General features: G+C 37.4%; 1 protein-coding gene across 1 annotated transcript in view; it reads left to right on the forward strand.

The window, feature by feature from the left end:
- Window positions 1-27,422, forward strand: part of LOC309643622 (uncharacterized protein) — a 462,372-nt gene that overhangs the window by 373,258 nt on the left and 61,692 nt on the right. The window contains exon 7 of the mRNA XM_082426456.1: window positions 1,266-1,468. Coding sequence (XP_082282582.1) covers window positions 1,266-1,363 — 98 coding nt within the window. The 3' untranslated portion in view covers window positions 1,364-1,468. The remainder of the gene's footprint in view (window positions 1-1,265; window positions 1,469-27,422) is intronic.

Below are 27,422 nucleotides of genomic sequence, written 5' to 3' on the forward strand. Positions count from 1 at the left end.
TTTGAAAAGGAAAATGCCTTCTTTACATTCAGGGACCTATTATTATGCATAATAATAATGCATTGAAATAATAGAGCATGAAAGTCTCATCCCAGAGTTATCTCAAATATACAACCTCACTTGATGTTCACACTGGTGAACCTGTTCAACTTCGAAATATCCAGGTAGTTGCCAGGGCTGTTGCTGGTGGACCTCCATCTTCAAAGGAGAATCTAGAAAGAATCAACATTGCATCCCCTTCTATTTTGGCCTTAGGATGGTGTAAGAAATAAGTTGGCTCCAGGGGTCTGGCCACCTGGGGTAAGGTGTTTTTTCTGTTTGTTTGTTTGCTTGCTTGTTTTTTGGTGAGGTTTAGTGTCACACTCTAAAGTATTAAGTGAAGAAAAATAAAAACATAAGTACAGATCACTAGAAGTATATATATTTCATCCTTCAGAAAGCATGTACTGGGATGAAAGTAGAGATATAATTCTACTTTAAAAAAAAAATCAGTTCCTATTTATACATTATGGTCAACGAATAGATATTGAGAAACAAGTTGAGATCTAACCATGTCTAAATATGTATATATGTGTTTGTTACTAGAACAAACTAGTTTTCTGAGGCATATACATTGTTAGCATGAGGAGTCCGTATGTTCACAACTGCTTACCACCCAGAAGAATAGCAGATGCATATCTTCACAATAAATAAAATTCAATTTCTATTCATATAATCTCTATTACAGGCTTAATAAAGCATTTGCATACTGTTGAAGGAGAAACGAGAAAGAAATTGAATAAGATGCTAGGAGGTTTAGCAAATCAGAGATAGAATTTGAATACATTTGGAAAAGATATTTGTATAATTAGTCTTTCTAATCTGGTATCTATGGAAACAAACATATATTAATACCCAGAATAGATCATCGTGTCTTTGTTAACTTAAGACAGAGCCCATCTCTTCCTGACACCACCACAGCTTCAGAGCCTAAATCTCAGGTCTCCTCTCCAAAGGTCAGCCCTGGACCTAAAGGAAGATGACCCAGTCTTGGAATTTGATCAATCTGAGGACCCCCTTTCCAGACCGTGTGAGTCTACTGTCCTCTTTGCAGGTTTTCCAAAGGCTAAAATACGAATTTCAACCACCTGCTTTTTAAAAAACAAAAGGACAAAAAGTTCCAACAGGAATCTTATATCAGTATGGGTAAATGAAAGACTCAGTTGCAGGTTAGGTAAACTTAACAGGTTTCCCTGATGGTCCCTATTTCTTCATTCGCCACGCAGATGTTAGAGCTGGCAATCGGCTTACAGAGAACAGGTGGGAAAGGGAATCACAAGATGGCGCTCCGCTGGTGAGAGGGATCTACATCTACAGTTCCTGACCCTGATACCTCCGACTTGTTGGTTGGTTTGTTGGTGTGAGTTTTACGATTTCTCCAGCACTGGAAGGCTGCCACTCAAAATAGCCCCTGACCACCTAACAACTGGTAAGTCAAAACATGAGATAGAATTTTCTCTTCCAATCATTAGCAAGCAATGAAGGGATGGTGAATTCAACCGGACTTCCAGCAGCAGGGAGATTTTGATGTTTGTTGCTGCCAATACAACTTTGTTTGGACCTGTGCTGCTGAGAACTAGACGCACCCTCAGGAATTTAAAATATATGTATTATTCAAAGAAAATGAAAACAACATAGCTCCTTTATCTATCTTTTCCTAAAACATGTTGTTTAGGGCCTTTTCCATGGCGCAAACGACCAGTCTAAGATGAAAGAACAAGCTATTCTATGCTATCCTGCAGGTTCATAATGATGATAACAATGTGTGTATGTGTGTGTGTGTGCGTGTGTGCGCGTGCACGGGCGCGCATGTGAATGGTGGAGGAGGATACAGAGCATCAGATACTTGCCTTTAGGGTTACCATAATTGATGATCATTCATTATTTTACTCTTAAAAATATTTATTGAATACCTACCAAATACTAGCACTCTTCTAAGCATTGAGGATACAACAATGATAGAAACAAGCACATTCTCTGCTGTTAGGAAGATTGTATTCTAGTGGAAGAGCCAGATAATAAATGAATAAGCAAATAAATATATGAGTTGGCAGGTGCTGGGCAGTGCTATAAGGGAACAGAAAGCTGGGCAAGGGGTGAGAAAATGACCAGGGTGTCTATTGAATAAGGTTGGTCAACGAAGGCCTCTCTAATTAGGTGTCATGTGAATAGAGACCTGAATGAACTGAGAGAACCAGACCCTTGAGCATCTCAGGGAAGGCCGAGAGACTAGTAAGTGTGAAAGGATGTGAGGAGACACTTGTGGGAGGGTTGTTATTAATCTGTCAGATTCCAAGTAAGTTGTTTCCGGAAAGTCTGCTCTTTGATGAAGGCTGGCAGTTTTGTAAGGGAGTTAGAACTGACTCAACATTCTCGCTCTGGGACACACAAAAGGTCTCATGTTCTGCCAGCTGGCAATGCGTTTCCACCCTTTATCTTCCACTCCCATTTCTAGATTTATGTGGCTCAAATACAGTATGAACAGAAAAAATACACAGATAACACCTGCACACAATGAGAGGCTTTCTCAAAAAGGGATTGTGCAGGATCAAAATTGAGCAATCATAGGAGATAAACAATACAAGTCATAACATGCAGGAAGCGACAGTGAAGACGGCTTTGCATCTGTCACATCTGCAAGTGGGTGATAGGCTTTCTGAGCCCTTCCCAACACAGGGCACTGTGCCCCTATGCTGTGAAGGAGGGGAAGTGAAAGGAATGCATAATCCGTGTCCCCACGGAGCTGACGCCTGTTTCAAGTGACCACAGCCCTGGTGTTTCTTCAGGATGACTCGGAGGAGAACAGCCATTGCAATCTCTGACGTCAAACAGAAAACAGTTCAGAGCCCAGTTCTACCACCCATAACCTGTCAGACCATAAGTGAGCCTTTCAACATGGCAGAAACTCAGATTTCAACAGGATCGTTATACCTACCTCTTAGGCTTGTTGTGAGAATACATTAGTTCATGTGCATAAAGCAACTAATACCATGCTAGATGTTCCCTTCTGGAGTGGGAAGGTTATTTACTCCTAGGAAGCCCGGGATATCCTTCAAAATGGCCTTTACATAATAGGCAATTTATAGTGTCATGACTTAGTAGTCATCCAAATGCCTAGCTATATTGATGCAGTACAATGTGAATGGATTTGGTGTGACTTGTGAACTTTATATATAGCTATAATCATGTCTGTTCTTTATGTACTTTTACATTTTAAATCAGTCTTGTCATGTCTCTCTGCGAATTATTTTCATTAAATGTATCAATCCTTTTCCACCTAGAACACATAATCATTAAATCTTTTGTTTGCCAAAGAAAGCTCAGAACATATGCATATAATAAATTCTTACATCTGATTAATTAGCCATCTCACATATGTTAAGTAAAATTTAGTGTAGGCTAAATCCTGGACATATAAAATCAAATAAAATTGAATTGGATCCTACTTTCCAGGAAAACACACTCTAGTCATGGGGCAGGAGACGTAAACAATATTTGCAACACACTGTGATAATCACTGATACAGAGATACCCTCACATATCTTGGAAGCACTAAGGAGGGATTTACTCCATTTAGGTGTTGGCAGTGCCTGAGGGAGTCTGAACTTCCTTTTTTTTTTTTTTAACTTTTATTGGAGTATAGTTGGTTTCCAGTGTTGTGTTAGTTTCAGGTGTACAGCGCGTGTACATATACATATATCCACTCTTTTTTAGATTCTTTTCCCATATAGGTTTTTATGGAGTATTGAGTAGAGTTCTCTGTGCTGTACAGTAGGTCCTTATTAGTTCTCTATTTTATATAGAGTAGTGTGGATGTGTCAATCCCAGAGGTGAAAATGGAAATCATATTTGGAAGTATAAGTGCATATGTTAGGTAGTGAAGATTAGCCTGGAAGGGTTTGTGGAGTAAATGTGGAGAAAGGGGGGTGAGAAGAAAGGAAAGTTGATGGAGGAACATGAAAAGCAGGAAAAAATTAGGAAGGAAAGTGATGAGAGAAGAGAGATCAACTACTGAAAAACTTGAAGCCATCAACTCCATTCACCCACATAATTTCACTGAGGACCTTCTGTGCCCCTTACATGGCTTAATGCTGGAGACGGAGAACTGAATGTTGTGTGACCACAGAGATGGCTGTCACTGACCTCCTAACTCTACCTTGTTTTCCTTGAACACATTGCCACATCAGTGACAAGGGAAAATCTTGCCAGACTTCTCTAATGCAGAACAAACCTTTATTTTATCTGTTAATTTTTCACAAGGAAGGATACATGAGGTAGGCAGATTTGGAATCCATGGTTCCAAAACATTTATGTAAACCAGAAAGTGGATGTTACTAGATGCTACGAGAAGTGAAGGTGAGCTTCCAAGCTAGCAGGGTGATGCTTTGGGCATCTAAATAAGTATATATACCAACTATGCCTATCTTATCAGAAACATACATAAGTATTATATCAGTCAGTGTTCTCCAAAGAAACAGGACAAACAGGATGTGTTTTATAATATGGAGAGAAAGAAAGAGATTAATTTATTTTAAGAAATTGACTGACGTGATTTCAGGGACATGTCTGACATTTGCAGTGAAGGCCAGCAGTCTGGAGATCTAGGGAAGAGTTGAATTTTCAGCTCAAGACTGAAGGCAGTCTGGAGGCAGAATTCTTTTATCTTTGAGGACCCTCAGTCTTTGCTCTTAAGGCCTTCAACTGATCGGATGAGACCTACCCACGTTATGGAGGGTAATGTGTTTACTCAGAGTTCACTGATTTAAATGTTAATCACATCTGAAAAATACCTTCACAGCAACATCTAGTCATTTGAACAAAAGACTGAGCACCATACCTTGCCAAGTTGACACATAAAATTAACCATCACAGATCTCTCTACAGTTTTCACCCCTTGGAAAAGCGTATGAAGAGCAACGGATGGCAACAATTCTCTAAACTGGTGCTGTGTTTTAAGGCAATAGGCCATAGGCTGCTAACAATGATGCAGATGGTGCTGACAATCAGCACTTACTGAAATTCCATTTATTCATTCATTCTTTTGATAAATATTTACTGAGACCATCCTATTTGTCAAATCCTGTCATCTGAGAGAAATCAATATGCTATTAACCTGTCCCAAGAAGCTTACAATTGGAAATAAATACCAAAGCTAGACTAACCCTTAGAAATAATTTAATCCAGAGAAATGGAGAGACTAACTCCTGATCATACAGTGTGTGAATTGCACAGCTGGCGTCATGATTCAGAAAGTCTAATTTCCACACAGTGCTGTTTTCCCTGAATGAGAATTCAGACACTGCCCGTATTCCTGGGCTTAACTTCATATACCAACCACGGTGTAAAACTCATGAGAATGTCTGGGTCTCCTTGCATAATCAGATGAGTCACATTTGAATTTTGGGAAGTATGATAATGTGTAGAATGATCCAGAAAAGCGAGAAGACTCTCTGATCTCCTAGGTGGGCTTCTGAACAGCAGGTCTTAAACGCAAACAATAAATGGATTTTTACTCTTCACCTCACCACTGAGAAATAAGGCGGAGAGGGAAGAGCTGAAAGGGCAGCCCTGTGACTCCAGAACAGTGTTACAGGAATATGGCAGAGCCCAAGGCAGAGGGTCCTCCATGGTAGTGATGCCCTCCTTCTGTGTAAGTTGTAGTGGCTGGTATGAATCTTGTTTTCCATTCCTAACCAAGGAACCAATCAGCTCAGGCTTTTGAAAGCATCTACCCCGACTGCATGACTGAAGAGCTCATTAAAATTAAAACAAACAAGCAAACGAACAAACAAGTAAATAAATAAATTCTCATTTCCATCCATTTATAACAAGCTCTCCATCTAGAGTTTAGCATCTTCTGAGAAACAAGAAACTTAATAAAACTAAATGAAAATGCCTAGCACTGTTTTTCCAATTTCCTGCCTCATTCTTGCTAATCTATTTTAAGAAGGTTTTATTTATCTCTGAGCAAAGCAGGAATAGATGTTTCCTCTTTAGAAATCAGCCCAGGTGTGTTCTGCCCTACTGAAGTACTTTCATGCTCTTCCATCAGAGCAGACATTGAATTGTGACAGTGAGGTCGCCCTGTCCAGAGGCAGGCGACTTCTTTTGCTAGTCAATCTCTGTGCAGTGCCTTAATGAAGAATAGCCTCAAGCGTAGTTGAAAGATAGAAATAGAAAGGCAAGATTTCATTGTTATCTTTTCCAGAACTAGCTGTTCAAATACCCATCATGCATTATGATTCTCTCTCGATCAATATAAAGATGAGACACAGATAATTCAAGCACTCAGACTGATGGCTGTGCAAAACCTCTGGCCTGGCACTAAAGAATATCTTCTTAAAAACAACTTATAAAAGCTAGGTGCCAACTTCATCCAAATGCATCCTGTCACAATCCTCTCCCAATCTCAGCCACTCTCTGCCATCATGTCAACTGAAGACATTATCAGCAGAGAAATTGGCCTGCCGCTGTGACCTTATTCTCTAGGACTGTTTCTTGTGAGTGATATTTTCCAAGCTTTTGCAGATCTATCAGTATCTTGTGACATTCAGCATGATATCTCGGCATTTGGAGCTCTCCCCACATGCAGTGTCAATAAATCAAGCTTCGTAAGGAAGGTGCCAATTGTGTTGGTTCTTGAAAAGCAATTAAAAATTGGGCATGAAGAAACGGTGCAGTTCCAGGAGAAAAAACCATCATTACTCTGCATTTGATACAATTAACCCACCACTTCCTCAACTCTCATTTAGTAGCTGGAAACACCAGATAAGCATTGTGATGTTTACAAGGAGACCATGACATAAGTAAAGATAGATGTTACTTTGATTAAAAGAGTGGGGCTTCTTTGGGGCTTTAGTATTGTAGATTTAATTCTTTCTTTAAAAAAAAAAAAAAACATAAAACAAAAAACTGGAATCATGAGTTGTATCATATATATCTGCCACTGGTGTTCAATGCACTATTCTCCCAGTAAAGAGGAGGAGAAATTTTTGAGATTCACAGACATGCCATCTTTAGTGGCTCAGTGGGAAGCAGGAATATGCTGTCTGCCTTTAGCTATAGAACCAGAGATGAGTGTGAGGTGATGGAAACCAGGACTACTCTAAAGACACACACTTTGAAAATAGGTTTCAAAACTGGTCTTGTCTGTGTTTGTTTTATTTTGTTTAGTACACCTCAGTCTGAGGAGCTCTTTTCCTGGAACAGTAAAATAGGCTTGCTTATTTCCTTATAGTGTGTGTGTGTGTGTGTGTGTGTGTGTGTGCCTGCACACGTGTATGCTTATTTGCCCTTGCATATCTGTGATTCTTGTGGGAAAGGAAGTCATTTTTCAAACTATACGATACGCAGAACAATTGTTAATAGAAAATGGAGAACCTACTCATCTACTTCAAAAACCGTGGACTCCTTTAATCACCTTTTCTCTGTAAAATGACTTCCAAGGCTCTGGCTTCCATGAACATCTCAGATGTGTACTTTGTACAAGGATTTGGCCCATGAACTTTAGGAAGGCCTTCTTTCACTCAGGCCTCCTCTGCTCACCGAGTTTAATTTCCACTTCATGATCCAGTGCTGCCACTGTGGACATCTAGTAATGCCCCTGCACCAGCTAGCTCACTGATTACTCACTGATTACAGGGTCTTCCCGTTTCCCCAGGCCCACCCACCTTGCCCAGGTCCACTGAGTGACAAGTTACCGTATATGCCTCACTGAATATGGAAACAGATGCAAAGAAGAGACAGTCTGTGTTCTTTGACCTTCAATGCTAGGTTTCTGTCTAGGATGATTCAGAAAGAGTTCCATCTATAAGAAAGCCTAGTGGAATTTCATTTGCCATTAAAATAAATCGATTCAGACTAGGGTGTGGCCAAGAATTAAGCTTCATTTAAATGAACCCGCCTCAGACCATGATAAAGACCTGGTCTCATACCTAACGATTTGACCCGCACCCTGTACCTTTGAGGGTACACCTCTGACCGAGGCACTTGTTTAGTGAACAGCTCCTTTGGCAAAAGCCACAGGAACACATCAAATTCAAGGATGGCAGCGTGACTACAGGAGAACGTTACTTACTTTTTTTTTCTTTTTTAACTTCTTTATTGGAGTATAATTGTTTTACAATGTTACTTACTTTTAAAGCTTCTGCAGTTTAGCAGGCTTGGAAAAACCAATCCATATTACAGAGAATTTTGTCCAAATAGCAACAGAATGGATCGGGTGTCTACACTGAGAAGTGTAGAGGGCATTGTGCTAAGTGAAATAAGCCAGGCATAAAAAGACAAATACTGTGTGATCTTACTTACATGTGGGATCTAAAAAAGTTGAATATGTAGAAGCAGAGAGTTGAAGAGTGGTTACCAGGGGTGGGGAAGTGAGGAAAATGGGGGATGTTGGTCAAAGGGTACAAAGTTGCAGTTATGTAGGATGAATAAGTCTAGAGATCTAGTGTACAGCATGATGACTGTAGTTAACAATGCTATATCAAAGATGGGAAATATGCTAAAAGCAGAGTTCAAGGGCTCTCATCACCCAAAATAAGCAGTAACTATGTGGGAATATGATACGTTAACTACTTATTACTGTAGTAATCTTATCACAATGAATATGTGTTGTACACAAGTTTATACAATTATTATTATAATAAAATATTTGTTATAATGTGGTCCCAGAAGAATGTCAAAAATTTCCTACAGGCAAATCTTCCTGTCTTTCTTTCTCTTTCTCTCTCTTTCCTTTCTTCCTTCCTTCCTTCCCTCCCTCCTTCCTTCCTTCCTTCCTTCCTTCCTTCCTTCCTTCCTTCCTTCCTCCCTTCCTTCTTTTTCTTTCTCTCTTTCTTCCTTCCTTCCTTTCTTTCTCTTTCCTTCCTTCCTTCTTTCCTTCTTTCCTTCCTTCCTTCCTTCCTTCCTTCTTTCTTTCTTTTTCTTTCTTTCTTTCTTTCTTTCTTTCTTTCTTTCTTTCTTTCTTTCTTTCTTTCTTTCTTTCTTTCTTTCTTTCTTTCTTTCTTTCTTTCTTTCTTTCTTTTCTTTTCTTTCTTTCCTTTCATTCATTCACACGGCTACAGTATAAAAAAGCACCAGAGAGAAGATTTAAGGTGTTAGAAGGAAAATAGATCCTCCAAAAGAAATAAGATTGTCCAAAGAGAAAAGAAGAGATTTGGCAAAGGAAAATGGCTGTACTCTCCTATTTCACACACATGAGAAGAGTTTTGTAAATTATCTGTATATTTATGCAAAGATACAGAATAGGAATAAAACTGATGGCTACTGTTTGTTGAAGGGACCCAAAAGTGAGTAGTGGAGAGAGCCATGCTGTTCCCTGGGTTGTGGTGATAAGGGCAGGAGGTGTGTATAAAATAAGCTCTCATGGTATCAGTTAAGCTAGTGCTAGGAAGAAGGAAAGTTACCTTTGCCGATCTTTGTGAACCCATCATTGGGTTAAACGTTGTCTTTCAATTAAGATTTTTGATTTAGCTCTGCTTGTATTTCTAGCATTCCTGGGAGTTCTAGCAAAGAGGGCATTTGGAGATGCTGTTCTGGCCACAGGAAATTAAAATATAATCTTGGTAGATGCACTGGAAACTGTATTAAGACAGATTCTATAATTTTATGGTGCATGGCCACTTTCTGGCACTCAGACCTCACTGTAGGAGCCAGGGAAATTTATTTAGAGGCAGTGACGTTCTCTCAAGGGTGACATCCTGAATTGCACCCAGGCCATAGCAATAAAATATTTGATTCAGATACAGCACAGTTCACTCTTGAATTTATAATTTTAATTTGAAGGTTTTTCTCGCAATGAACAAGTACCCCATATCTAGTGTGTGAAAGCATATGGTAACGTCTCTCACACAAGCTTCCAGTCTCTCACAGGCTGTGAGAATTAACAACAATAACAATAACCATAACAACTTGTTGGTGTTTGGATGGTTTACACAACTCTTTCGCATATATCATCCCTTTAGACTTTCAGAATAACCTTATGTGGTAGGCAGTGCACGGAATATAATTACGCTCTTTTTCCAGGTGGAAACTGAGATCCAAGTAGGTTTAGCAGCCAGCCCAATATGACATCATGGGTTGGTGACAGAGCCAGATGACAGGTCCACATTGTGGCTGGCAGTTCCAGGGTTCCAGGCATTCCACAGTGGTGCTATGACAGGGCTCGTCTTTCCAGTCCCCCCCAGAGAGTAAATTTAAAATTATTCAAAGCCCGAAGACCACATGTGCTTATCTCTAGAAATAATATGAAACCGAGAGACTGGGGAAAATGCATCCTACTACAGAGCCAGGCTTTAGGGACAGTGGAAGCAGCTCTAAAGACAAAAGGAAAGCAAGCTGAGGCCCTCACTTGAGCTGGGGAGAGAGGACAGTGCTGGGTCTGCCTGAGCTGAGAAAGTCACTGAATCATCTGCAAACATTACATTTGAAGACAGAAGAATGAGTCTCAGTGTTCTTGATTCTCTGGAAAGTTGGTGAATAAATGGTCTCATTAAAGAAGGATCTAGATGTACCCTGCTCTCAGCCTCATGCCATCTTCTCTCAGCCATGTTGCCAATTTCCATTATCTTGTGCAGATTTGAAGGTGCTTCTGCACTAGAAGTAGCTGCTAACCTCACAGAAGCAGCAGCTTTCTTCCAAATGTGAATATGATATCTCTTCATGTGCCATGACTTTGTTTGTTGTCATGGTGCTGGTAGTAGCAGGCTGAAGTACTTGGGGGTATGAAAGAACATTAAAGGACTAGGGTACTGAAGTTCCTGTGCTGCTCTTAGCTACTCCCCAGCAGGACAGCCCATGGCCATAAGAGTGCTGAACTACTAAAATAATAATAAATAGCTAATTTTTTTCAACAAATGTTTACTGAGAGCTTACTATGTTCCAACCACTGTTCAGAGGACATCACACATATCTGTTAATTTAATATTTACAACAACAGTGTGAGACAGGTTCAGTTCCTGTGATTCCCATTTTATAGATGGAGAAACTGAAGCACAGAGAAGTTAACTTGCCCAAGGTTATAAGCTAATATTAGGAAATATGGGTTCCCAAACCAGGAAATCAGATTCCTAAGCGACGCTAAGATTCTAGAAAACAACAGGACATATAAACCCATCCTCAGGTGTTACCAAAGAACAAGTACAAGAATGTCCAACCTCCTGGGACAAGAGAATTTCCCCAACAAGGGTGATCAGATTTCCCAAATGAACATGTAGCATTCTCTGTTAAATTTTAATTTCAGGTAAACAACAATTTTGGGGGGATAAGTATGTCTTATGCATACCTGGGACGTACCTATCCCCCCCCAACAAACATTTCTGTTGATCTGAAATTCAAATTTAACTGAGCATTCTGTATTTTATCTGGCAACCCTACCCACAACCCACCACTGCCACCTGCTTGGTGAGTCAAGTTCTCCTTATTTAGATGCTCTTGCAGTTGGGCAGTTCTGACTATTCTTGCTTCAGTTGGATCATTTCTGTGGGATCTTTATCAATCAAGATGGGTAAGGCTAACTAAATTTAACCCTCTGGAGTTTCTTTGGGCCTTCACAGTGAAAGCTTGAGATGCCGTAACAGCCCCACAAGTCAGCTCCCTGACTGAGAGAGGTATGTCCTACCTTCAACCTCAGGCAAGGAAACACCTTGAAGGGGGTGGCTTGGACAATATTCTCTTCCTATATGCTATTTTCCCTAAAGTGGGATTGATCACAGGCAGAATTTCAATGTATTGAGCCTCTTTTCCTATTTAGCAGCTAGCATTGTTTAGCACTCATCTCTTTAAAAGTTTCTGTGAGCTACTAGAATATGAAAATCTTGGCCTCTGCCCAAGCCTCTGAGACATCTTGGTCCTGTCCTTTCTGGGAACAGCCAATAACAACTGGCCTCTCCAAAGCCAACCTCCTGCCATGCCTGAAATTTTCTGGGAAGTGAGACACATCATGTTTTTACCTTCCAAGCAAATTGTTGGGTTCTGCACTCCACCTTCTGAAGGGTAAATCACCTACGGCCCTTTCCACCAAGAGGCCCAACACGCTGAGTGTGAACAAAGACGTATGCCACTTCCAGCATTTGAATAAGAGTTCAGTTTATAACTGATTCAGTTTGCTGTACACCTGAAACTAACACAACATTGTAAATCAACTATACTCCAATAAAATTTTTTTTAAAAATGCCTTTTTGCTCTGCATTTGTAGCCCAAGGTCACCCAAGCTTCCTGCACCAGGCATACAGTGAGCACTCAGGAATGCTTAGGAAGAAGAAGGAAAGTAAGAGAAAGGAAGGGGCTATGAAATTACAGAAGTGAAATATTAGTTTTCTATCACATCTAAAACCTTTCCAAGTCGGCTAATTAAATTACACCTTCCAACAGAGAATGCCAACACAACTTCAGGTTCTAATCTCTCAGTAATCAAGCCTTCTATTATTAATGTCCTCTTCCTTTTTCCGGCTTAATTGCTCATTGTACTACATGTGGCATTGATTAGCAGGAAGAATGTGTTCCGTTTTGTTGGCTTGTGAGAAAAGTGGCTATAAAAAGGCATTGAATCGGAAAGCACGCTCTATCCAGCTGTGATATGGTGAGTGGGGCTTCTGTGTCTAAGGAAGTGAAGCTGGCCAGCTTGTTTAGTTTGAAATAACAGCATCAAGTTCCATATTCGCCTGCGAAACGACCATTCTTGATCAGACGTGACGCCACATCAACTGGGAACTTTTAACAACAATGATCTGTGCAGAGCTTTATAGTTTATAACACACCTTTTTACAGATATCATTTTAATTAATCTGGACCATAAATCTGTGAGTTAAACAGTTTTATCCAGGTTTTACAAAATGAAAAGTCTGATGCTTAGCAAGGTTAAGTAACTTTGGTCAGATCACACAGATAATGTGATGAAGATAGTATTTAAACACAAACATTGTGATTTCAAATCTTGTGCTCTTTGATTATAAGACACTGTCTCTCAGCAACAGTGAATCCATGCAATGTAATTTACCAAATATTGATTGGGCAAATACTATGATCCATAAACCAAGCTATGTACACTGAGAGAAGAAAAATGTTGGTAGAGGCACCCAACTCTAACAAGACGTGCTTTTGATGAGTTGTATCACAGACGCAACTGATCAGTACAGCTAATCCAATACAGGAATCAAGGAAAACGGTACTCAGGAAGGAAAAATCTTTAAAGAGGAAGAGAGATTTCAGTCGGTCTTTGAAAGATAAGACATGTTTTGACAACCAGAAAAGGGGAAGGGAACAGAGAAAACATTCAGTGGAGCGGTATGGTAAGAGAAATCTTGTGTTGTGGAAAATGTAAGTTAACGCAATTTATAAAATTGTACATTACCTGAGAGAATGATTGAGATGCAAATTGGGCTCCTGTGACAGAATTTAACTTCACTATATAAACAACACAAACCTTGGAATATGTCTCCAGAAATATCACTAACTCAAAGGGTTTTCAAATTGAATTTTTTTCCGTGTATAAGAAGAGTGCTATTAAACACAAGTGTCAGCTACTATGGCTTGTAACTAGGGGTGAGACTGTGCTTGGACACAACCCCTCTAACAGGAACATGCATTTGTACACACCGAGTCTCAGCAGCAAATGCACATTCACTTTCCCACTCGTAACTGGGGCTGTTGCTTTCTATTCTGGGTAGAATTTCCTTTCTATGATAATCTCCATGGTTCCCTCCAACTCCAAGGTTTTGTTCTTTGTTCCCATAACCTAGGTCAGTCTTAGGAAGGCGGAGTTAATTAATCTACTTGGTTTCTGACTGCAGAATAACTAAGAGCCCACTGAGTTGCACTGGAGGAAGAAAGGCATAAGGGAGATCTGTGTGTCTTTGAGGAAACAATCTCTCCTGTGATGTCCCACTAATGGCAGCTCCACTTGTATATACACTTCTTGAATGACACCCTTTCCTGGGCCACCTGTGCTTCTCTCTCTTTCAGTGACTTATCTGGCAGATTGAAAAGCACTTGGCATTTTCATGATTTGTGGTAGATGGTCAAGCTAATGGAGAGCAACATCTTTTCTCAACTTTCCTTACTGTTCCTACTCACATTGCTTCCGCAGGTGCAGATGAGACCTGCAGCTCTGGTCTGCACATCCCTACTCCGAATATCACGTGTCGCAAGGAAACCAGGAAGGGAGCTGAGAGCTAGAAACCTAGAGCTTCCATACTTGTAATCTTTCCCTCGGAATAGGATGGATTCCATAATTCCTGGCATTTGCTCATGGCTCAGTTGTTAATTAAATGTTTCTTTCTTTTCCCTTATGCATCCAGCACTCTCCCAAGTGTTGTGGGAGATTATAGACAATGAAAGATATCATACAATGGTGGTCAAACGCATGTAATCTGGATCCAGACTGTGTTTAAATGGTAATTCTCTGTGTGATTTTGGGAAGAATACTCAAGCTTGCTGTGCCTCAGTTTCCTCATCTGTGAAACAAAATGAGTAATATCAGTACCTTTCTCATAGGGTTCTTATGACCATTAAATAAATTGAGACATACAATAATGACTCAGAACAGTATTTGGCACAGAATAAAAGCTTCATATATTTTAGGCTCTGTTTATCATTATTAGGTTATAACACCAATAACTGGAATAAAAGACAGAAATGGCAAATGTTAAAGTAGACTTAGTAAATGAAGTGACGTTAGAATTAAAATAGTTTGATGGAGGGAAATCAGGGAAGAATTTACAAAGGAACGAATATTTGAATAAATGTTGAATGGATCTATATTCTAATCGCTTTGGTTTAAAAGTTCTGAGGACTGCTCTGATGTCATGTTACCTTACAACACCTAACCCATGGATAGTCAAGGTCTTCAAGCCATGTGACATTTGAGAGCTACTGTTACTGTAGAAATAAGGGACCTGCTTATCAGTCTTTTGTTATAGATGAAGTTAGAGTATTTTAATTGTTTCTCCTATGCTTGTGCTACTTAAATATAAACACACCTTAAAGAGACCAGCGCTTTTTCTCCTTTTCTGAGAGATATTTTCATATATCCTTTTTTCAAAAAGAGTATTCATTATCTCTGTCATGCTTTGTAGAAGTTTTAGTGCTGGTATAGTAGTACAAGGTTTTCATCCAACGTACCGTGTCTTCCAAGATTCATCACTGCTATGGAAACTCAAAATTCAAATTTTGCCAGTCTTACTCTAATTAAAAATATCATCATCCTTCACAATCCAGAGCAAATTTATTGCTCAACCCTGCGTCACAAAACCGTCTTCCTCTTCATCCTTCCTACCATTGTCTGGTGTAGACAGCCATTATGTCTCATCTGAATAATTACAAAAATTTTCTAAATGGCCATTCAGTTCATTTTTCATATTTGTGTTATCTTTATAATAATGATTACCTGATTAAGTCACTCTCAAATCCTTTGGAAATTCCCTATCTTCTATAAGGATAGCTCCCAAACTGCTTAGTATGGTATACAAGATCCTTCCATTTGTTCTCCAACTTACCTCATCGGCTGAATGGTAGAATCTCCTACCATGATAGCCTACACATACTGTGTTCCAACTATATGTACATTTTTGCCTTTTCCAAATGCACCAAGACATTTCAAACCATGTTCATGTGAAATATATCTCCCTTATCAGCCTGGTGAACTCCTCTTCATCTTTTAAAACATATCTCACATATTACTTCAACATTGGAAACTTTTTGAAACGTTCTCAAGCACATCGTTCCTATTTGCTCTGTGATCACATAGCACTTTAATGTGCACTGCCATGTTGCACTTAATATGCTGTATTGTTTCAATTTGCATGTCTTTAATTATGAGCAAGGACAAGCATATTTAATATGTTCATTCATCATTTATATGGTTACATTCATAAATTATTTGTATAATTCCTTTTGCTCACTTTTCTGTTCTACTGTTGGCCTTTTCCTTATTGATTTGAAAGAACTCTATACATTAAGAAAATTAATCTTTGTAATAAGTTTTTCCAGTAATGTTTCCATGTAGTCATCTGCTTTTTCTTTTTTTTTTTAAATTTAAGGTAATACTTATATAATGGTTATTTTTAAAATATGGAGTTAAACATATGAAACTTATGACAAAATTAGGGTACTATAACAATTGGGTCATTTGTTTACTAGTTTGCCTCAATCATTACATAGTGAGCTTTTTTGACAGGCACCATATTTATTAATCTTTTAATCTTAATACTTATTCTATCTGTACATCAGATACTCAAAATGCTTTGTCAGTTTTGATAATCAAAATGAATGTTGAATGAATGTGTTTAAAACATCACATATTATCATTTAAAGAAAATAGATAAATAGTTTTGGTTCAAGATATAAAATATGCCATATTTGGCAACTATAACACACCTAATTGCTTCTGCTACTTTTTTAGAAGATCACATATCAATAAAATACAAATGTATTTTTTTTCTATTTGGCTTTATTTTTTAACATTCTTATTATAAAAGAAAACCCAGATGCATAAGACCACACAAATAAATATATATTTCACTAAATTATTATAAGGTGATAATAATAATGATTATCTCACCAACCAATTCAAGAGATAGACCTTTACCAACCATCTCAGAAGCTCCTCCATTGATTGTCTCATCCCGATCTCTCCTCTCTCCCTTCAAAATTAACCACTATTCTAATTTTAACAGTAACCACTACCTTGTATTTGTTTATAGTTATATTGTATAAGTGTACATTACAAATACTATACCTTAATATTGTCCATTTTACCTATGTGCCAAAAAGATTTTTCTTTACTCTTTAAAATCCAGTACCTTTAGTAGATGCTGTTGGTTCTTCTTGGTTATTTTCAGGTTCATGTTGTACTCTATCATGTTAAATATGGGGGGAAAAGTTTTAATATTCCTTTCCAATCTGAATTCCTTTTATTTCCTTTTATTGACTTATTGCACTGGATAAGACATCAAGTATAATGTTAAATATAAGTGATGGCAGAATTCTTGGTTTGTTCTAGTCTTTAATACAAAGCGTTTGGTTTATCATCATTAAGGATGATTTTAGCTGTAAGATTTTGTAGATGCTATTTATTGGGTTGAGAAAGATTCTTCTATTCCTGTTCAGCTGAGAGTTTGTATCAAGAGGAAGGGGATGTTGAAATGTATCAGTGCTTTTTCTCTATTTATTGAGATGATCATATAATTTTGGATTGGGTCCTGGACATTGTGAATATTACGCTCCCGAGTGTCTGGATTTTGTTGTCTTCCTTCAAAGAGTATTAAAATTGGTTTTGACAGGCAATTAATTTATTGAAAGATCAACTTGAACCTTTCAAAACTCAATTTTAAGCTTTTCTAGAGTCTATTGTAAGGCTAGTTTATTCCTACTTCTAAGGTATAGTAAGGTGTGCTCTTCCCAGGGTTCATAATGAATGACCCTGGTATTCATTCAGCATAACTTTCTATTCTGCAGGTTGGAAACTGAGCACTTCTTAACCCTGTATTAACTCCAGTTTTGTTCAGCTTACTCATCTCTAGTAGTTGCTCTTTCCCTGATAGTTGTACTTTGCCTATTCTCTTGGAGTCTCATCCTAAAGAAATTAAGCTAAGTATTCAGCCAAAGACTCAAGAGGATCCCTATATTAGTTTCTGGAAATCTTTCCCTACATTATTCTCTTCCCTCTTGTACCCTGCTCTAAAAATCACTTCCTCTGCAGTCTTCAATGAAAACTGATTCCTTGATTACTCAACTCAGAAAAAAACTGGTCTTATCTGGTTGGGTTTCTTCTTCAGGAACCTTGGTCCAGAAAGTACTTCTAAGCAGAAAGCTAGGGTGATATTAAAGTTCACTTTGCTGTTTTCCTTAATTAAGGATCACATGCCTACACTGCCTACTGTCCAATGTCTGGAAGCAACAACTTCACTTTTTCCCATGTCCACCTCACCCCCAGAACTATTCTGGTTCATAGTACCTTATCATCCCTAAACTCTTTCAATGTAATATCAAACTTCTGTTATTTCAAGAAATTTTTATTGAATTATAGCTTATTTAATATTTGTTCCGTTGCTTTGGTTTTCTTTTTCAGGGACTCCTAGTAGTCATGTGTTGGATTGTGTTTGCCTAACTTCAATAATTGTCACTTTTCTCACATCTTTTTCTCTTTTTTGGTTGTTTTTCAGGATTTCCACAGGGTCAAAATTTGACATTTTATTTGTGTCAAATTATTGTTTTCTCCTCTTTGTACTCCCCATTTATCACTATTCAGAGGCATCTGTCTTCCATTCCTCCATGTCTCTGCAACAGCTGTTTCTCTGAACAATTATTTTTCTGGAGCTAAGTCTAAATAAACAATTTATTCTTTATTTTAACTGTCACTGGCTGAATTTCATGCTATTTTCCACTTCACCCTTTCTGAAACCTTCTACCCTCGGAATCTGTGACACTACTCTTAATTGGTAGTCTTATATTTCTGGCAGTTTCTTCTCAGTCTCCTTCCTGAGCACTGCTTCCTCCATCTCGCACTCAGTTTGGGGAGTTCCATTCTTGGTCACAGTTCTGATTACTCTACCGTGCCTTATGTGAGTTCATATATCCCCATGTATTTATCAATTCTGTATTGACTATTAACTGTACCTTTCCTGCAACAGCACTCCTCCAGCCTCTGGAAACTCCCCATTCCGTAGCATCCTCACCAATCATTTGGGTGTGTATGTGTGTGCAAACTTTGTCAGGCCTTCTAAGTGGTTTTTCCATTTCTAGTTTAGGTACCCTCAAATGAATTCTCCACATGAGTAATTGATCTAAAATACAGATATAACCCTTTCACTGTCATCTATAAAAATTGTTCAGTTGCTCCCCATCTCCTTAATAATAGAATATGTTACATGGCCAAAAAAAAAAAAAACCTACCTCTCCATCTTCTCCTACCTCTTACCACTTTCAGCCTTGTATTGAGAAGTGCTGGCTACCTCTCATTTCCTGTGCACAGCATGCTTTTCCACACTTTGTATATTTCTCAAGCTGCTGCTTCTGCTGGTGTGCTCCAGTCCCTCCTCTTTACCTTGCTAACATACTTCAAGATTCAGCACAGACATTATCTCTTCCAGGAAACATCCTCTGGACACCCAGCCCAGTGTTAACTCAGTGCTACCACCACATCCTATGGTTACCTCTCTGTCTTCAGTTAGGACACTCTCTGTAGTAATTGTTCCTTGGCAGTATTTTCCCCTGGATTGTGCAGTCTTGCCAAGAGCTGCTTTGTAAATCTCATGCCTATTACAGTGTCTGATCCACACTGTGTTCTCAGTAATGTTTATGAAGCAACATACCCTTGTGTAACGTGAGACATATATCTTTATGAAACTATAAGAAAACTAATGGATATGTAAGAAAACAGGATCAGTAAATACAGCCCTCTCATTTTACAGATGATATATTCTCGACTGAAACCAGAATATCTTGGTTTTTAATCTGGTAACATTTCCAGGTATATCGGAAGTTATAAAATATTTCTCCTTCACAACATTTACTTTAAAAATTCTAACCAGGCTCTGTTACAGCTTCATAGTTAACATAACAGTGATCCTTTAATTTGATTTTTTCATTCTTTAAATTATATTCACTTGTATTTTTCACATTCTATTTTATCCTATATTTTTAAATTCTCCAAATTATAATATAATTTTATCCTGAAATTATTGTCTCGATCTTAAAGCAATAAGGTGTTGGCTTTTCTTAAAATAATTGTACTGTTTGGCAAATGTGATGGTTTCTATATCCTGCACCTCTTACAAATATGAAAGTGATTCTTTGTCAAACAACATATTTATGGTTTTTTTCCAGGAAAGACACTGAGTCCCAACAGTAATGTTTCTGTTTTTATTTTTTGAGAAATCAACTGTAATCATGAATTGAACTGGATTAGAATTTAGGAGTTAGAGTATCTAGTCAGAGAAAAAATCCTAAGAAAATAAACAAAATGAAAACAGACCCATAGAAACAGAGAACAAAGGGATGGTTGCCAGAAGGGAGAGGCTTAAGGGAGTGGGCAACATAGGTGAAGAAGATTAAGAGGTGCAAGTGTCCAGTTATAAAATAAAAAAGCCACAGGGATATAATATACAGCATAAGGAATATAGTTAATAATAGTGTAGTAAGTTTGTATGGGGACAGATAGTTACTAGGCATATCATAGTGATCATTTCATAATGTATGCAAATGTCAAATCACTATGTAGTAACCTGAAACTAACATAATATTGTATATCAACTATATTTCAATTTAAAAAAAGGAATTCTAAGAAGATAAGTAAACAAACAAATAAACAAACGTTTCTTTATACAGAGTATGTTAAGTATGGAATTTCAGCTTTGGATTAACTGTTAGGAAACTATAGTTAAAAGCACTAATGAAAGGTTTTTGAAAATCCACCTGAGGAAATGATAATTCTAAACAACTCTGAGTTCTCCTAAGCTCTGTGCTATAACAAACCAGATGTTACCAAAGCAATGTGTCTGTACTTTATTAACTTCTTGACAAAATACCCCCAATGAGTTATGGCTCAATATTATATCCTCAAGTTTCACTGAGGCTTTGATATAAAAAATAGGTGTATAAAAAAATCTTCCACCACCTACCACCAAATGGCTGTGGCAATGCCTATCCTTTACACAGAGAAGCCCATAGTAATTTTTTGTAGAATTTGAGCTGGGGGAGAAATATATACTTCTCTGATAAACTGATATATAATGTTTACAAATTCAAAGTAATTCAAACAATATTTATATCCTCTTATTTTGGAATCACTGGCTTCATGCAATAGAAACCAAATTTGACCCAACTAAGCAAATGGCCTATACTGGGAATTTATAGTGGGTGCCAAACTCTCTCAATCCAATGCCTGTTGGGAGGGTTAGAAACAAAGCAACAACAGTGGTGTCATAGCAGTCGACAGTCTGATCAGGACACTACCTTTGGGATAAATACATTCAAATATTTGTTTCAGATTTTCAATATGTACTCAAACTTCAGACTTCCAGGAGAGAGTGTTTCACTGGCTGAGTTTAGGCCCTGACCGGCCCCCAGTGTGACAGGGCAGGAAGAAGAAGAATTTGGCCCCCCAGGCTTTGTAGTGAAATGTTGGCACATATACTTACCTGTCATTTATTGAATATTTACTACTCACCAGGTCCTACAGACACAGTATAATTCTAAGGCAAATGTTATTTTTCATGACTTATACGGGAAAAGAAGACTCAAGACATTCAGTGCATTGTTCAGAGCTAATGAACGTCAAGGCCTGGGTTTTATATATTTATATGAATCCAAAAACCAAATCCTTAATTGGGAAAACCACCTATGTAATAGGTACATAAATACATAGTAAATATTGTCTGACACTTATTATGGAAATGGGAAAGCCCTAAAAGAATGTCAATAAAGGATTCAGGTAAAAAATAAGTGTATTCAGGGTCATAGTAATGCAATTGTGGTTTCTGAGACGTTTCTCCATAGCCACAACTGGGATTTAAAAGCATGGACTAGAGTTAAGAAAACTGGGACCTCTGTGCTTGCATCACTGTTTTTCATCTTTGTGACCATAGAGAAGTCACTTAAAATTACTTGAAGATTAGGTTCTTATCTATAACATAAAATGATAATATCTCTCTCACAGACACTGTTGTAAAAAATCTAAGTAAGATGAGACGTGAAATTATTTTGTTAACTTTGGATGTATGTTTACTATCTTAATTATGCTACAGGGAGTAGTAACATGTGTATTATAAATCTTCTCAGTGTTTCTTCTTGTTTTTCACAGTTTAGAACTGTGATTGTTTATTTCAGTGACTTTAGCAAAAAGATAAAATAATTCTCCTTGTAATATAGGAATCATTTCACAGCTCCACTTCAGTGCAACTGGGGTTTTCTCTCCAGGCTGTGAAGTTTTGCACCATTTCTTCTGTAATTTACTGCTAACTTGGACAGCAGGCCTATTTTTCAGTGGGAGTTAACAAGTGCCTTTCCCAGAGAAGCATTTACTGGAAGGGGAATCACGTCTCTCACATTTACTCTCCCTGGTAATCTTTTCAGATAGCCTTGTTTCAACATTTGTGGAGGGTTTCTGGGCGCCCTGGGATTATTTCCATTCTCACTTTTAGAAAGATGATTTAAATTCTCTACTTTCGAAGCTGCAGTCACTGTGGGATTTCTCTGTAGGGACAGAACCTCAGTGAGAAAGTTCTGTGATTCATTGTGCTTACACAATGGATTCATGGAGCCATGAAGCTATAAACCGCCTTGAGAATGAACAGGAGGGTAAAGGTCTGTTCACCAAGAAATCTGTCCTGAGTAAGAACTGAGAATCAGTCTCACTCTTTCTCTCTCTCGCTCATGTCTCTCAGTATGTCTCCTTCCCTCCCTCCTTGCATCCTCCCCTCCCTTCCTTCCTCATAATTGTTAGATTATAGATTTGTTAATTTTGAGACCTGTCCAAATTCATTGAAAGTTTCCCATCATTTACCAGGGCCTCCAATGTCACCATGTCTCCTGCAGGCATTTGTTCTCAGTTCTACATGGAGAAGTATCAAACAGAAAGGCAAGTACAACCCTCCCTAAAGGCTAAAATTATGTGTGTCGCTGCTCAGAATCACCCAAAAAGGAGCTGGGAGTGATGGTGACTCTTAAAGTAATGAAATAGAAAGTTGTGGTGTATACTGCACGGTTTCAATTCCAGCTCCACCACTGATTAGCTATTTGACTTTGACTGAGATAGATAATTTCTGTAAGCCTCAACTTCCTTACCTTTAAATGGGAGGAAGTAACAATAATTTTGTGCGGGTTTTGTGAACATAAAACTAAGGACTGTGAACTGATGGTTAGATAGACAGGTAGGGTGGGGATGAAGAATTGCAGTTACTTCCTGAATAGCAAGCACTGTTGTCCCCATCTCTGCGGAGGAACAGAGTTACATTTTCACAAGATGCTTTTGTGACTTTTCTCTACTTCATACCTTTCTGCAAGTGTTGACAATGAATTCTCCAACCCTGGTATGAGACAATCATAGTTGATAGCTGGCTACTTCCTCGGCTCCGGAGCAGAAGCCTCTCATTATGTGTATATAATAAGGGTTCTCCTCTTGATTCTTTTGGTCACATGTCAACAGATTGGACCCGACGGCCTGTGTCTTTGTGCTGTATTTTAACACCACATGGACAGATCAGTAGCTCACATAGTAATGAGGCAAATTGTACCAATAATCTTGTGACAATCTTGCTTGTAGTGACAATTAAAAAAAGACTGTGCAAGTTTGAAAGAAAATCTCAGAAGGTTGAGGTAAATAAAACTATTAGCTCAAGTTAAAAAATTATCAGTACAACCAAACGGACCACAAAATAAATAACTCTTGACACTACCTCTAAGGTCAGTTTCAGAATTAACTTAGAAGTAAACTTGACATCAGAGGAGAAATATCATGATGTCATAGCTATGCCTAAATCTATTTTAGATGAAAAAGAACTGGGCAGATTGAAAGCATCCATCAAGGACAGCTTGAAAAATAAAGTTTAGTTTGCTGAAAAGAAACATTTGAGTAACTGATTGTGGGTCTAAAGTTAAACTACTAGCAGGACAAATCTGTGGACGGTAAAGATTTAGTAATTTTATCGAGCTCGTTTATTTCATTTTTAATGATCTAATTTGTAAAACATACTAATCTTTTAAGTACTCGAGGGCAAAACAATCAGTGAAGGAATTTAACACTTAACAAAATTTGTGAGGTTTTTTTTTCCACTTTGAGGCAAATCCAGCATAGACAAATTGGGATGTTTTCTGCATGGCCAGAAAATACGACATCATTCACTAAGGGCCTCTCCCTCTGTGATTTAGAGATTGCAAGTTTTAGAGTTCAAGAGGCTGTCATGAGCAATACAATTTGTTTAGAAAATACCATCTCTATTGACTAATTTATAATGAAATAGGCACTGATTTTAAAAGCCAGCTACTTGTGAGATTTTCTGAACTCAATATTGATTTTTTTCTCAATCATAAAATTATTAAAAATGATAAAGTGGATTGATTCATTTTTAATTTTAGTAATAAGAGGGGTTCATAAAATTGACTTATTTGTTTTTTCAGTGTTGAACAATTTTAATCAATAATTCCAGAGCAAAATTGTTTATGATTTTGCTGCATATGAAAAGAGAGCTGCTATAAAAATGATACCTGAAGCCTGATGGAGAGACTTGATCATGGAGGCTCTTAGTGTTTTGAAAAATTTAGATCATTTACATGTGATTCAAATTAAGTATTAATGGTAAACATGAAAGTGATTCAGTGAAACCTCACTTAAAAATTCTTTTGGTAAAGGTTTTCTTGTCACAGTAAAGGAAAGTAGCTCATGGATTAGAAAGAAAATTAGCACAGCTATATCACAACAGATTTGAATTTCAATAAAAAGGCACACTAAGTGAAATTTCCATCCAAGGAGTGTGAAAACATTGCATCATTACCCCTAGTTGGTAGCACTCAGAACTTCACTTCTCACTAATACTGGGGCAATTCAAATAAAATGTTTGTGTTATAGCCACACATATATGTGACCCTGGGTTTATGAATTGTTGGGAGAAAAGAGAAGAAAATAAAGTGAAATTGCCTAATCACAAATCTGGTACATGATTTCTGCTCTCTTTAATTCCATGTTATTCTACCTGTTAATTCACAAAATTATGTGTTGAGCTTTCTTTCATTACAAACAATCAGTTTGAAATATTTTTTCACATTGAAAAAAATACTCGGTATCTACAGTCAAGAGCCTATGAAGTCATACACCAAATAGTTAATTTTGGAGAGAAGAATTATAAAAACTTACATTTTCTACTTTATGGACTTCTATATTTGAAATATTTTGACCAGAATATGTAAAATTTATGGTGAAAATTTTAGTTTAAAATATATATTGGGAAAGCTGATTTTTGAAAGTAAGAACATGAATAGTAAAGCATAATAGAAAAGATGCTGCAAGTTTTAAAAAGATTATTTTAGGATCTTCCTTTAGACCCTGGTGTTATTTTTTCTGTTGAGTCTATTCTGTCTTTGAAGGAACTTTATTGCACATTTTGAGAATACTTTAACATGCTGTGTTGACTTTAATTGAAAGTTCATTAGAAGAGTATATGCCATATTACAGGCACCAGGGTGGTCGATTTGTATCAGTGCAAAAAGTTCAGTTACTTTTCCTAAATCCCTCTTTATTGACTTTTTACATTTTCTAATGCCCACTGAGTCCAAGCAACATAACCCCCTTAATCCTGTTTAGGGTTACTTGCTCTCATGTAAGCCATGACTGTGGTCATTCTCCAAATGTCTAACCTTTAATCTTCACCTTTTCAATATATCGCATTTCTTCTAGTGATATCTATCTCTAATTAAAAACCTTCTGTTGTTCAGAGACTATCAAGAGGGACATGCCTTGCCTCACTATCCCTTAGAGGTAATTCAAAGGGAAGTTCCATAAAACCTTCACACACAAGCAATCACCAAGTATATAGATTGCCCTACATTTAATTTATCTAGTAAATATTGGTCTGCCACAGTACTATGTTCTGTGGCTGATAAAAGAAATGGAATACACATTAATTCCTTTTCATCAAAGATAGCTATTTGTCCCCCAGTATCCATTTCCCCCTTCTTTCGTAGCAACAGAACCTGTATATTTTATCAGAGCATGTGGCCATCTAGAATGAAGGCTACATTTTTCAGTTTCCTTTTGGATTTGTATATGTCTGTATGACTAATTTATGGTCAATATGATATAAGGGGGAAGTGATATTTCCAACTCTTCCCTTTTTGCTGGCTCTAATACAGATGGAGTATCCATCTTGGATGAAGAGTTGAACTTGGGAATGAAGTAACTATCTCAGATGAAGAGGTGAACTCGACAAGGGCAGTCACATTGCAGAGCCATAAGACCGAAGGGTTGGGGTCTTTAACAAAAAGGAGCACCAATTTATACCTGGATTACCTACCTAGAGAAATAAAATTATTTTTAATTTAAACCACAGTTATCTTTTAGTTTACTATTACCCATAGCCAAGCTTAATCCTTATTTAAATAGCCATAAAATAATTTATATAAGATTTTTTAGAAAACAAATCTTACATAAAACATTTTAGACATAATACTTTTCGGTGCTGCTTTTCTTTCACCAACATGTTAAGTGAAAACTTTTGCTAAAGCAGTATTTTAAATTCTTTGTTACTTTGCCAATACTTTCCTTTGGAGAACAACTATAGCTATAACTCCAATTTCAGTGCCATTTAATCCTCAATCTATTTCTATCCTATAATCTGGCTTGTAGTTTCTTTAAATATTTCTCTCTGCTTCAGTGAGTCTCATCCTTCAGCACCACAGAATTTAATAGAGAACACACAGCTAGAAGTAGGTCAAGCAGAATTAGGTCTTTACCTTACTATCTGATGATGTTAGGCAGTTTATTTTCTATCTCTTGTATTAGAAACAACTACTCTGCTTTCATGATAGAATTTTCATAAACATTAAATGCTTTCTCTATTTTACCGTAGCATGCTATGCAGTACTATGCAGTCAAGAGCGTTGTGTATATCCTAATCTGTTTCCCTTCTGCTCCAACACTTATTTAAAATATTTTAAAGCATTTGATACATATGAATAAATATATATAGTATATACGTTACTTATGAAGCAAAGTAATTTTAAAAACACTTATGAACATATCGCTATTTAAAGACAGAACATTACAGATATTCTAGAAACTACCTCTGTGTTTCTTCTCTATCCTAACCCCTGCCTCTCTCCAGAAGAAATAGCTATTGTGAATTTTGTGTTTATCATCCTCAGGTTGCCTTTATTTTTCAAGTAGTTCTACTATTTTCACGTATGTATGCAAGAATATATTTTTTAGTTTTGGTTATCCTGAACTCTTTATGAATGGAATCATTGTACATGTTTTTCTGTTTGTTTGTTTCCATTGACCATTGTTTCTAAAATTCCTCCATGTTATTGTGTGTGACTGCAGGGCATTCATTTTTATTGCTGTGTAATATGCGTGAATAGACCACAAAACATTCATTCTTCTATTGATGAATATTTTGTTTCATTTTTCTATTACAAAACAAGCTGCTATGGACATTCTTACACATGTCTCCTAGTGCACATATATAGGAGCTTCTCTAGGTATATAATTCTAGAAATGGAATGGTGCTGTGAGTAATTGCTTTCCAAAATGATTTACACTTTTTTGATCCTTGGAACTGTATATAGTAGGAAACCTCTCTCACACTTGACTTAACAGATTTCTCAATTTAAACCAATATAATGGAAGGAAAATAGTATCTCATGGTTTTTAACTTGCATTTCTCTGATTAAAA

The sequence above is a fragment of the Balaenoptera physalus genome, assembly GCF_965194825.1.
Source record: "Balaenoptera physalus genome assembly, chromosome: 15".
In the NCBI taxonomy this organism is placed as follows: Eukaryota; Metazoa; Chordata; class Mammalia; order Artiodactyla; family Balaenopteridae; genus Balaenoptera; species Balaenoptera physalus.